Consider the following 13,690-nt stretch of genomic DNA (forward strand, 5'->3'; position numbering starts at 1 on the left):
GGAGCTGACATAGGCTAGTGCTTTTTCATATTGCTTCCTTTGCTGGCTGGATGCAGTCCATCAGTGGTGGTCGTGCTTGCACACTATAGGAGAAAGCGTCAGCCTCTCTGGTGGCCGGGACCGTGGGAGCTCACATAGGGTAGTGCTTTTTCATATTGCTTCGTTTGCTGGCTGGATGCAGTCCATCAGTGGTGGTCATGCTTGCACACTGTGGGAGAAAGCGTCAGCCTCTCTGGTGGCCGGGACCGTGGGAGCTCACATAGGCTAGTGCTTTTTCATATTGCTTCCTTTGCTGGCTTGATGCAGTCCATCAGTGGTGGTCGCGCTTGCACACTATAGGAGAAAGCGTCAGCCTCTCTGATGGCCGGGACCGTGGGAGCTCACATAGGCTAGTGCTTTTTTTATATTGTGCAAGCACGACCACCACTGATGGATTGCAGGGTGGTCTGAAACCATGAAAACGAGCAGTATATAATGTGAAGGAAAAATGAATCCAGCCAACAAAGGAAGCAATATGGACAATTACAATACATTAGTAAGTGCCTTGTATTAACTTTCTCTACATGATAAAGGCCTCTTACTGAAGTGAGACAACCCCTTTAGGTAAAGAATGGCAAGTGAACTACATTTTCAATGGATTTTAAATTTAAAGGCTTTTGTCATGAGATAGCCGAGATTACACTGTGACGTGTTATCAGAGTCCATTTTAGCTTGGCTACATCTGTAGATTATCAATGTTGTATTCCCAGAAAACCCATTAGTAGAATAGGTAGAATACAAAAATAACAGCTATTGATCTTTAATATGATTATTTTTTGTTTGGTTTTGTAGGAACAGACTCTAGAATCATTGAGCATATTAATGAGGAAATTCAGGAGCTGGTGGCCATCTCAGACTCTGTGTTTCTAGAGGCCAGAAAAAGTGTCATCGATGGAACTGTGCCGATTAAACATTTGGAATATATTTTGAAGAGCAAAAAAAAGTTTCTGGACATTTGTAGACTTAGTAAGTTCATTAATACAAACTACTAAAATTTTGAGAATGCCAATAGCAACTTAATATAATTTACTGATTTTTGTTTTTTAGAAGCAGAAAAAAGAGAGAACATCTCGGTGGCTGACATCAAACAAGTGCTGGAGTGGAGGGAGAAAGAGTTAAAAACTATAAAAACAGAACGGGAGTGGGTGGGCAGTCTCCTAAACATGATCCACAGAATAGTTCGGAGTGTAAAAGGTAATGCTTACGATAGATGAGTAAAAAATATTAGATCTGGTCATTTATTTATTGAAACAAATGATCCAATATCACATGTCTGTGTGTGGCAAAAGTGTGTGAACCTTTAGGATTAGCAGATAATTTGAGGGTGAAATAAGAGTGAGATGTTTTCAATGGGATGACAATCGAGTAGTGTCGGACTGGGGTGCCAGGTGCCCACCAGTAGAATTCATTCTGGGGACCTACTGTACAGCTACATGCAAATATTACTTTACCCTACTCACAAATCCCTAAAACTGCATTAATACACATTTACACTGTCTCTTGCCTTGAACACATGTTCACAGAGCTGCAAGATAACTCATTATGGAGGTCTCCTTAGCAACTTTGACGCTGAACGCATTTAGCCCTTCAGATCCTGCAGATTCCAGCATCTGTGGAGCTAGGCACAGGGAGGGTCCTATGGTCGTATGTGCCTGTATTGTTGAGAAAAATTATGTTTTAATATATGCAAATAAGCCTCAGGGGCGTTGCAATTACACTTAGAGACTCAGCTCTCTCTGGAACTGCCATGCCCTCTCCATTTCATTCACAGGACCAGACAGTAAAAAGGCCATCATTTTTGGTGCTGTCAATCAAAGTGGAGAGGGTGTGGCAGCTGCAGAGAGGACAGAGCCTCTAGGTATAACAACAATGATTCTGTTGCTCCTAGAGGCTCATTTGCATATATTAACCCCTTAAGGACCTTAAGTCCATTCCCGAAACATGGCGCCCATTCGCACGTGCAACGGGCGCCTTAGCCACGGGGTTTCTGCTAGTTTAAATAGCAGAGATCCTCGGCACATGTATGCGATCAGCCATAGGGCTTATCGCATAAATCTTACCCTTCAGATGCCTTGGTCAAATGTGACCACGGCACCTGATCAATCCGGAAGTTGCGCACTTCCAATCCAGTAACAGCGTTCCCCGACTGAGATCGGGGAACCTGTTACATTGCGCTAATTGACCGAAGCCTTAAGCAGGCTTCAGAGTCAATTAGATAAATATATCAATACAAGCCACTAGGTGGCAGCATTGTATTGGTATAGTGCAAATGAAGTGTTCAATGATGGCTATTTAGCCATCAATGAACACTATGGGCAATTGAATGATTGGCAGTTATTGTCACCCAGGGTGACTTAAAAAAAAAGTTAAAAAAAAGTTACATTTTTTTTACAAATATAAAAATAAAAGTTCAAATCACCTTTCCTTAAAATAAAAAATAAATATACATCATGGCTATCGCCGCTTGCCAAAATGCCCATACAATTAAAATATAACAATATTAATGGCATACGGTAAATGGTGTAATGGGCAAAAAATAAAAACAGCCAATTTGCCATTTTTTGTCACTTCAACTACCCAATAATTTTTTTAATAAAAAGTGATCAAAAAGTCACACACTTCAAATTGGTATCATTGAAAAGAACAGATCATCCCGCAAAAAATGAGCCCTCACACAAAAAAGTTCTAGGGGTCAGAATATGGTTATAAAAAAATAAAAATTTCCCTCAAAGGTTTAAAAAAAAAAATTTCAGTATTAAAACGCAAGAAAAATTATACAAGTGTGGTAACGTTGTAACCGTACTGACCTGTAGAATGAAGATAACAGGTCAATTTTACCACATAGTGTACACTGTAAAAAAATAAATAAAATCAACCTTTTTCAGAATTGCGGGTTTTCCCAATTCTACCCCATTTAGAATTTTGTTTCTGCTTCCTACTACATGGTATGCAACCATAAATGGTGCCATTAGAAAGTACAACTTATCCCGTAAAAAATAAGCCCTCATACTGCTATGTGAATGGAAAAATTAAAAAGTAAGGACTACGGGAAGGCTGGGACTGAAAAACTAAAACGCAAAAAGGAAAATCCCAGGGTCCTCAAGGGGTTAAAACATTATGTTTCTCAGCAATGCGTGCGCATATAAACATGGGACCAACACAGATGCCTTTACCTGCCAAGCACACATGTAACAGGTCAGCCAGTGTCATAGGTACAAATCTGATGACAGATTCCCTTCAAACACTTTTATGTCTGGAATAACCCCTTCCTTATAGCATACAGGTATGGCGTGCAGATCGGCTGGGTGCAGGAGTTGTGCCCGCTCTATCAGCGGCAGGGATCCTGCTGTTCCTGACAGCTAAGCCCCTGCTGTATACACCAGCATCAGTGAATACACAGATGCCAGTGCATTAACCCTTTGTGTGCCGCGATCAATGCTGACCGCTGCATATACAGAGTTTGTTAAGGGGGGGCCGACCCCATCGGGTCCCCGCACTGCGGTGATTGGGACCTGATGACTGGGAAGCCATACTGATGTCTTCCATAGGCATCAGGGCTTACCTCCTACAGAAGCCTGTGACATTCAGCCCCCATTTGCCGTACAAGAATTTAAAAAATGTATTTTAATAGTTCAGATGCAGTGATATATAATATGTTTATTTTTATTGTTTATATATGTATATATTTTTTTTTAAATGTAAAATTGGGAAAGGTGGGTGATTTAAATTTTAATATATTGTTTTTTTTTTTTATATATATATTTTTTTTTTTACTATTAGCCCCCTTAGGGGTCTAGTACATGGGAACTTCCCAGATAGCAAGGATAACTTGCCACAAACTTGTGGCAGGGTTAAATTGTAAGTCTTGTTAACTTGCTGCACACATTATCTGGCAAGTTGCAGAGCACTTGCAGCACAAGTTCTAGTTGACACTTTTTCAACTTGCAGCAAATTTGCATGGCAAGTGTCTAGCAAGAGCATAATAACTGAACGAGAACTTGCAGCAAGTTTGCAAAAGCAAGTTGAAGGGGTTTTCTCATCTTGATACTTCATCCTCAATTGCTGCCAGCTAGCTGTTCACTTCCTGCTTTTCTGCAGCTAAGGCTGGGCGGGTTTAGGCAGCTAGAGTGAAGGCCGGCCACGCCTCCTTATGACATCACACTGAGAGCTGAGTCCTGCTGCTAGTTCATGTGAAAAGTATGACTCATCAGTCTGGCAGCCTGCAGTGTCTGTGAGGAGAATGGTCACTCAGAGAGCCATGTGAAGTGAGCTCAGTGCACAGTAACACGTGGCTGTTCTGCATTTTTACATATAAAATCTCAGTCTGATTTCTTTTACAAACCCATTCTGTGCATCAAAAACTATAATTCCATATTATACATTAGCCCAAAAGCTTGACCAACCCCCATTCACCAGCACTGATGCAGATTTGTTTCCATTACTGCTGTATTCCAGTTGTGTATAAACCTTACACTATGTATCTGTATAGATGCATATACAGCTCAGCTACATGTGGCTACTCCAGTCCCCTAACATCACTTTGGCTGAATGGCTTCCTATACAGCCCTGCTACATCTTTATTTTACTCCCCCGCTAGCACTGGGTCTGAAAAGTTACATATACAGCTCTGCTACATCTGCCTGTTTATCTCTTCAACCAGGACTGTGTCAGAACAGCCGCATATACAGCTCTGCTACATCAGTTTCTCTCTTCCCCTAGCATTGATGCTGACCCGCAACATATACAGCTCTGCTACATCTGTCTATTCTCTTCCCCACTAGAACTATGGCTGAACAGCAGCATATTCAGCTCTGCTACATCCATCAGCCCCCAAGTGCCTCCATCAGCCTCAAACAGCCCCCCCATATGCCTCAAATAGTCCCCCCATATGCCTCAAACAGCCCCCCATATGCCTCAAACAGCCCCCCATATGCCTCAAACAGCCCCCCATATGCCTCAAACAGCCCCCCATGTGCCTCAAACAGCCCCCCATGTGCCTCAAACAGCCCCCCATGTGCCTCAAACAGCCCCCCATGTGCCTCAAATAGGCCACATGTCCCTCATATAGCCCCCCATGTGCCTCAAATCGCCCCCCAAGTGCCTCAAATCGCCCCCCAATCGTTGGTGGAATTGGTGGTGCATATAAAAATAGTACTTACCCACCGCTTATGAAGTTGTCTCCCGATCCTCCTCTCCGACGCTGTCCGGACTCATCTCGGGCGGCCGCGCATGCGTAGAAGTATATTCTTTTGAGCCGGCTCAAAAGAATATGGATCTGCGCGTGCGCGGCCGGCCGGCGACACGCTCACAGTGTCAGTGAGAGGCTGGCCGCAGCATCTAAAGGAAAAGTACTGCGCAAGCGCGGCCCATAGATGCAGCCGCAAGCGGTGGCCGTATCCATGGGCAGCCAAGATAAACAATGAATTATAAAAAGTCAATTTAAAAGAAAATAGTATGTTTTTTTTTATAATATATATTTAGAAAAAACTTAAATGGGGGATAAATAATTTAATAAAAGATGATTAATAAGATGAGAATACCCCTTTAATCTGGAGACTTGCTACAAGTTTGCAACATACTTGTGAAGCTTGGCAAGTCTGCAATAGCTTAGCAAGTCATTTTCAAAATTGCAACACAATTATTTGCTATCTGGGTTTTGATCCCCTCTCCTATCTCTCTAATAGATCACTATTAGGGTGAATAGGATTTTCACACTCTCCATTCTGAGCTATGCAATGGCAGGCCTGGATCGCTTTAGCAGCATCTAGGCTGCCATGGCAACTGATCAGAGCCCCGCTATTTCACTGCTGGGGCTCTGATCGGAAGGCAGAGGGAGCCGCATCCCTCTGCCTTCACTCACAGGTGCTGCAATCAGCGTTGATCGTGGCACCTAAGGGGTTATACGATGAGGGCGGCGCGATCGCTGCTTCCTTTCAGTGCAGCAGTGTTCATCCCCTTACACATTATAATGTACAGTTATGTCATAATGTGTGAAGGGGTTATTAAGTATGAGGTATCACTATCCATCTTAAAAGTATAGACATTCTAATTTAGAAAACAGCTAATTTTTCCAAACTTTCCGTAAATTTGGGATTTCTTTATAGATAAAGGTAAACACATATGGTATGTGTATCTATAGACTATAATTAGGCAAACGTAGGTCAAAAGTGGCATAGTTTGTCATTGCTTACGTTTCTGTACATTTTTGCAGGACAGAATAGCGTAGCATACCACGCTTTTCTGTCCTGCGGCCCTCCAAAACTACAACTCCCAGCATGCCCGTACAGCTGCGTTAAACCTTTTTTTTTTTTTTTTTTTTTTTTCTTTTTCAGATGATACTTATAAATCTAGAAATCTTTATTTAAAAAAAGAGAGGACTTTTCACTGGTTCTGACATTACAATATTAGTACCTGGCAGTTTAGGGCATAATCAGTAGATGTTTTTTTTTCAGATCAGCTGCTCCGTTGGGCACCTCACAGCCAGTGATGGCCAGTTCGCCGTGTTCACATGCATTTTCTTAACTGACGAGTCCGGCGATGCACAGGTCCTTACATGTGCCTGTGCGCGAGCTGGTCTGAAATGAAGTGTGGTCTCCGGGTGCAGGCAGTTCCGAGAACAGCCTGATGAAGGCCCCCGGCGGCTGTTCTCGGAACTGCCTGCTCCCGGTGACCGCATTTAATTTCAGACCAGCTCGCGCACAGGCACAGGAAAGGACTTACCTGTGCATTGCCAGACTTGTCAGTTAAGATGGCAGCTCGCTTGTGTTCGCAGGGGAACATGACGAACTGGCCATCACTGCTCACAGCCAGGGAGAAAAAACAGCTCACCTTCTCCCTGGCTGTGACATGGTCCGCTGCAATTGGACAGCTCACAGCCAGGTAGAAGGAGAGACCCTTTGAGAAACGGGGTAGTCTCCTCCTTCCTGTACCGATGTTATTAATTAGCATACAAGGCAGAAAAAGAGAATGAGGGGCACAGCGCCCCAATGGAGCAGCCAATCTGATTATGCCCTACACTGCCAGGTACTAATAGTGTTATGTCAGGACCAATGAAAGGTCCTCTTTAACAACAACATTTATATATACATATACATTAGGATAGATAACTACAAAATTGCATACTTTTGTATACGTGTTTTTTTTTTTAACTGTATGTCTAAACATATACAGCAGAAATGAGACATGAATTACACACAATGGTGTATAAATTGTCCGGGAGGAGGATACTTGGCTATGTCAAGAAACTTTGATAAACTTTGTAAGCTAGTTTCTGTTAATTTTGAGTTCAATGTACTGAAACTGAATTGTTGCACTTAATTTTTGAATCATGTTACAAGATTTAATGCCTACAGAGAGATATAAAGTCCAATGGCTAATATTGCATATACAATCACAGACGGTTTTCTGTAACTTATTGCCTTTTCTGAAGTATGTCGGTTGTTCAGAAAGTGTTATAGCTTTACCTACTGTTTTTTCCCCCTTAATTTGCAGTAAATGTTTCTGAGGTTCGGAGGAAATATTCAGCAAATCTGGGACCCCAAAAACTGAATGATTTAACCCCTGTAAAGGTTCTTGGTGAAAGTATCCAAGGAGACTCTGTGTCCTACTACCAACTGTCTTCTGACCTAATGGACATGGCTCACTATGTACATACTTTAACAAACAGTCACGTTTTCATTAATTGCTGGGGACAACAAGGGCACTTACTTGCAAACAGCATTGAAGATTCATTCGAAAGTCAGGTCAGTGACAAAAGTCAAGATGAAGAAGATGTGGAAATAACATTAATGGAATTAAAGGATAGACTCTTTAACCCCTGCCTTGAACATTGTAAAATCATTTATGAAAATTTAAAGACTGGAGAAATCACGTTTAAAGTTGCTGATGACTTTTTGGAGGATTTCAGAAATAGATCTGAACAGCTAAAAGAAGAATTTCGAGTCTTGTGTTGTTTGGGAGATAAGGACAGTGGTCGATGGATCGCTAAACGTGTGATGCAGATTGAGCAGTATCACCAGCTTGACGTAGCGTTCCGTTCAGCAAAAGTCATATATGACGTGAAATGTTTACTAAATCTATCTGGAAATTTTCAAACCTTAATAACACTGCAGGAATTTGTAAGTATTGTTTAATCACGAATTGCAGTATGAAATATGCTTGTCTGTTTACTTTCATTAGTATATACCACAATTACTTACCGGTCAGAAATCAGTATTACACTGATGGGCAAAATACACTGAAGTATTGCACTGTATTCTCAAGAGATTGCATGGCCGAGTCCCTAGTAGCTAAGAAATAAAAGACACATGTGACGAAACCAACCTCGCCACAGTGTTTTGGAGGGGGCTGGTTGCCAGCCTCCTGCCTCAGGATTATGGCCCATACTAAACTTTAAAGAAGACAGGCCGGCCGCACAGCTTAAATCTGTCTTTGGAATTGTGATTTGTTATGTGAGGGTACCCAGATAGCTAGTTTAATTGTATTTGTGTGGTCTGAGTGCCATTCACCTAATGATATGCACTCAGACTTGAGCTATCTGGGAATATGTTAAATGTCTGTGGTTGCTGGGAGGGTGTGACATTGTGTGTTTAAATGGTGATTTCTGTCCTGTTGTCCCCACATGTGTATTGGCGATCTCCCCTTTGTCCTGAGAGATAATTGGATTATTCCTCGGTTGTCTCTGGGGCAGAGAGGAGGAAACCATGATGCATTGTGGGGATGTGTTGTATCTGTTCGGTGTGTCGCAGTCTCCATTCTGGTCCCCTGGGGGCGTGTCCACCAGATGGGGACCTGCATAAATACGGGCGGGTAGCCCTCAAAGTGTTCCTGTTTTATCCTTCATCATGTTGAGACTGGTGTTTGGATAACTGATTAAACTGGGGGATTGCTATACGCTGAAGATTTGCTATACTCCCCTGGCATAACTACTAGCTCTTGTAAGAGCTGTTCCTGCTCTCTGGCTGTAGGAGAGGTTCACCCACTGGAGCCTGGAGCCTTGTAGTAGGTCCAGCGTGGGTGGAGGACGGTGAGACCCCAACCAAGCTACGGCGGTTCGTGGGGTCTGCAGTGCGTACGGTGTCAAGTGGAGTGCTTGGAGTCCTCGGAAAGCACTAGGAGCATCTATCGACGGAGGTACCCGGTCGGGGTGCTAGGCGTTGCATTACATTTGGTGGCAAGCAGTGGGATGGCATCCTAGTGTGAGGAGAAGCAGCTCGGAGACACCGTTCGTGGAGTATATTGAGGGCAACGCTAGTATCCGTACAGCGCCCCTGGCTACAGCAGGATGGAATCGGCTAGTCTTCGAACAGCGTTCCACTACGTGGAGGATGATGACCCGGACTGGAGGGATGCAGTCCGGAAAGGCGTCTGGCACGAGGCCCTGGAAGATGTACAGCGTCGGCGGGGCGAGTGTCTCCCCAGTGAGGAGCAGCAGTTGCAGATGCGAGTGGCCCTGCGAATGCCCCTTCTGGGAGAGGAGCCCCTGAATGAGTGGGTGACAGAACTGGAGAGCCTGGTATGGAAGGAGCTTTGGCTGGATGACGCCTACCAGGCACTCTGGTGGTATGTGATTCGGCACTCTCCCTGGATGGCTGAGCACGACAGACCCGAGGGTGAAGATTATCATGGCCCTGGCCTGTTGTTTGAGGCCTTCGCAGAACCGGAGTTCGGAGATGCTGGAGGGTCCCGGTTCTGGGATATCTTTGACCACAGAGAGGCTATGCATGATTGGGCTCCAGCGAGAGAGGTGAGACAAGACCTGGCATCTCTAGTGACAAAGGAGTGGGAGCTGGAGCAGGATTACCAATACCTCTTCAGTAGAGATGAGCGAACTTCTGTTTTAAGTTCGGCGTCTAAAGTTCGGGGGCGGGTTAGCGGAGAATCCCGATCTGGAACCGGATATGGATTCCGACTTCCGTTGTGGTCCGTGGTAGCGGAATCAATAATCGGCCATTATTGATTCCGCTACCACGGACCACAACGGAAGTCGGAATCCATATCCGGTTCCAGATCGGGATTCTCCGCTAACCCGCCCCCGAACTTTAGACGCCGAACTTAAAACAGAAGTTCGCTCATCTCTACTCTTCAGCTCAATTCGGTCCCAATATACACTGCCAGAGAGCTGGGTGGCAGCCCCAGACCTACAACCCTACAGCTGGGAAGACCCGACTGAAGTATCCCCTGCTTCAGTACCAGCTACAGAGGTAGGGGTCCTCATAGACTGGTCCTGTGAGGAACCACAACAGGCAAGTGGAGACGGGACCGAGGGCTCTCCACCGGGATGCTGGGATGCTGGCCCAGACCCTCAGCAGCAGCTGGAGTTGCCAGGTGTGGACGCAGGTGATCCTTACTCGCAAATGTTGAGGGACTTCACAGACTGGTCCTGGGAGGACCCACAGATGGCAGGTGGAGATGGGACCGAGGTCTCTCTACCGGCCCTACAGGGATGCTGGGCCGTCTGCCCAGATCTCCAGCGGCAGTGCATATCACAGGGAGAGGAGACAACCGGTCTCTCTCCCCAGCGGCAACCTGAGTTCCAGGGGGAGGAGATGCGGAGTCCCTCTGCCTTACAGCAACCAGAGTCCTGGGGAGGAGAGGCAACCGGCCTCACCTTCCACCAGCAGCCAGAGATACCGGGAAAAGGGGAACACAAGCCCCTCTGCATGGGTGCAGATGAGACCGCGGGCTCGGTGCCAGTCCTACAGGGATGCTGGACAGTCGGTCCAGATCCCCATCCATCTCCGCAGGGATACCAGGAGGAGGAGGTAAGCGAGCCCTCCCCTTCCCAGCTACTTCCCAACAGAGTTCTGGGGGCAGGGGATGAGCCTGCGCTACCCACTGATCCCTTCCCAGCGGAAGAGCTGGCATCAGGGCAGAGCGCAGTCGGCCTCTGCCCTCCTCTATCCTCTTCTCCAGAGGCTGACTTTCCACAGGCTACCCCAGCGGAAGTGCTGGCATCTGGGCAGAGTGCAGTCGGCCTCTGCCTTCCCCTATCCTCTTCTCCAGAGCCGGACTCCCCACTGGCTACCCCAGCGGAAGAGCTGGCATCTGGGCAGAGCGCAGTCGGCCTCTGCCCACCAAGTACCTACAGCTCCAAGCTGGAGAACCACAAGGCAGCAAGGAGTCGCAGATGCCCACTCAACAGCTGGGGACATACAGAACAGAGCCAGGCCCCAAAATTCAACAGGTCCAGTATGGGGTTGTGGTTGGACTGCCAGACTAACTCAGGTACTGACCGTGAGGTCAGGTATCTGGTTAGTCTTCCCTGGAAGGGGGAGATGTGTGACGAAACCAACCTCGCCACAGTGTTTTGGAGGGGGCTGGTTGCCAGCCTCCTGCCTCAGGATTATGGCCCATACTAAACTTTAAAGAAGACAGGCCGGCCGCACAGCTTAAATCTGTCTTTGGAATTGTATTTTGTTATGTGAGGGTACCCAGATGGCTAGTTTAATTGTATTCGTGTGGTCTGAGTGCCATTCACCTAATGATATGCACTCAGACTTGAGCTATCTGGGAATATGTTAAATGTCTGTGGTTGCTGGGAGGGTGTGACATTGTGTGTTTAAATGGTGATTTCTGTCCTGTTGTCCCCACATGTGTATTGGCGATCTCCCCTTTGTCCTGAGAGATAATTGGATTATTCCTCGGTTGTCTCTGGGGCAGAGAGGAGGAAACCATGATGCATTGTGGGGATGTGTTGTATCTGTTCGGTGTGTCGCAGTCTCCATTCTGGTCCCCTGGGGGCGTGTCCACCAGATGGGGACCTACATAAATACGGGCGGGTAGCCCTCAATAAAGTGTTCCTGTTTTATCCTTCATCATGTTGAGACTGGTGTTTGGATAACTGATTAAACTGGGGGATTGCTATACGCTGAAGATTTGCTATACTCCCCTGGCATAACTACTAGCTCTTGTAAGAGCTGTTCCTGCTCTCTGGCTGTAGGAGAGGTTCACCCACTGGAGCCTGGAGCCTTGTAGTAGGTCCAGCGTGGGTGGAGGACGGTGAGACCCCAACCAAGCTATGGCGGTTCATGGGGTCTGCAGTGCGTACGGTGTCAAGTGGAGTGCTTGGAGTCCTCGGAAAGCACTAGGAGCATCTATCGACGGAGGTACCCGGTCGGGGTGCTAGGCGTTGCGTTACAACACAAAAAACTTTCTCCTTATGAAATCTTCCCTAATTCCCCTAAATGTGATAAAAGAACATATAATTACCAGTAGGCCTCCACCATTCCAGTGCTACTGCCCCAGTCCTTACCTGTCCTGTTTACAGGCAGTAGTGACGTAGCTGTATTAAGCAAATGTTACTGGGTATCTGGTATGACTAATCTCACTACATCAGTATCCTGAACTATACAATGATTATGTTATTTAACCTACACGGTGAACACAATTGCTGTTTTTTTTTTCATTACACCCCTCAAAAGGACAGAAAGCAATGTAAAGTTGTATGCATCTACGTTTCAGAGACAGTTCCAGGAAATGTGTTTTGTCCTGAGACAAAAATGGGTGGGTCTTATGTAAGCTCCACAATGTTTTAAGGCATCCCCAGAGCAGGGCTTACATGGCCTAAATGTACCAACTAAGGCTACTTTCACACTAGCGTTTTCAATTCCGGTATTGAGATCCATCATAGAATCTCAGTAGCGGAAGAAAACACTTCAGTTTTGTCCCAATTTATTGTCAATGGGGACATAACTGAACGAAACGCTCCAAAATGCATTCCGTTCCGTTTGGTTGCGTCCCTATCGCGGACAGAATAACACTACAAGCAGCGTTTTTCTGTACATGATGTGGTGCAGAGCAAGGCAGATCTGTCATGACTAACAATGTAAGGTAATAGGTACAGATCCGTTTTCTCTGACACAATAGAAAACGGATCCGCCCCCCCATTGACTTTCAAAGGTGTTCATGACGTCATGGCTATGTAAGACATAATACAACTGGATCCGTTCATGACTGATACGCTAGTGTGAAAGTAGCCTAAATTGTTGGTAAGTACTGTATGTGTATGTACCTCAATATGGTACCACGAATAATAAGGCTACATTTACACTATCGTTTTTGCTGGATCCGGCAGGGTTCATCAAAAACGCTTCCGTTACTGATAATACAACCGTCTGCATTCATTATGAACGGATCCGCTTGTATTATCTGTAGCATTGCTAAGATGGATCCGTCATGAACTCAATTGAAAGTCAATGGGGGACAGATCTGTTTTTTATTGTGCCAGATTGTGTCAGAGAAAACGGATCCGTCCCCATTGACTTGCATTGTCGGTCATGACGGATCCATTTTGCTCCACATCCCCGTCTGGTATGGGAACACAACCAAATGGAACAGAATGCATTTTGGAGCATTCCATTCTGTTCAGTTACGTTTTGTCCCCATTAACAAAACGGAAGCATGTTTCTCCGGTATTGAGACCCTATGACGGATCTCAATACTGGAAAATATCAACTCTAGTGTGAAAGTAGCCTATAAGAAAGTTTCAGCGCTCAACATATGGTGACACAAAATCAAATGGATTTTTTTTAATGATTATTTTTGTGCAAAAGTAGGAAAATATAAAAAAAACAATATAATTTTGCCCTAATCATGCTTAACCACAGCGAACGCTGTAAAAACAAAACCTCAAAAATTGCTGAATGGATGT

The 13,690-nt window shown here is 45.4% G+C and overlaps 1 protein-coding gene across 1 annotated transcript in view; it reads left to right on the plus strand.

Annotated features, from left to right (window-relative positions):
- Positions 1-13,690, plus strand: part of RNF213 (ring finger protein 213) — a 355,180-nt gene that overhangs the window by 179,586 nt on the left and 161,904 nt on the right. The window contains 3 exon segments of the mRNA XM_044281121.1: positions 832-1,005; positions 1,087-1,233; positions 7,531-8,156. Coding sequence (XP_044137056.1) covers positions 832-1,005; positions 1,087-1,233; positions 7,531-8,156 — 947 coding nt within the window.

Source organism: Bufo gargarizans, chromosome 2 (genome assembly GCF_014858855.1).
Source record: "Bufo gargarizans isolate SCDJY-AF-19 chromosome 2, ASM1485885v1, whole genome shotgun sequence".
Lineage (NCBI taxonomy): Eukaryota > Metazoa > Chordata > Amphibia > Anura > Bufonidae > Bufo > Bufo gargarizans.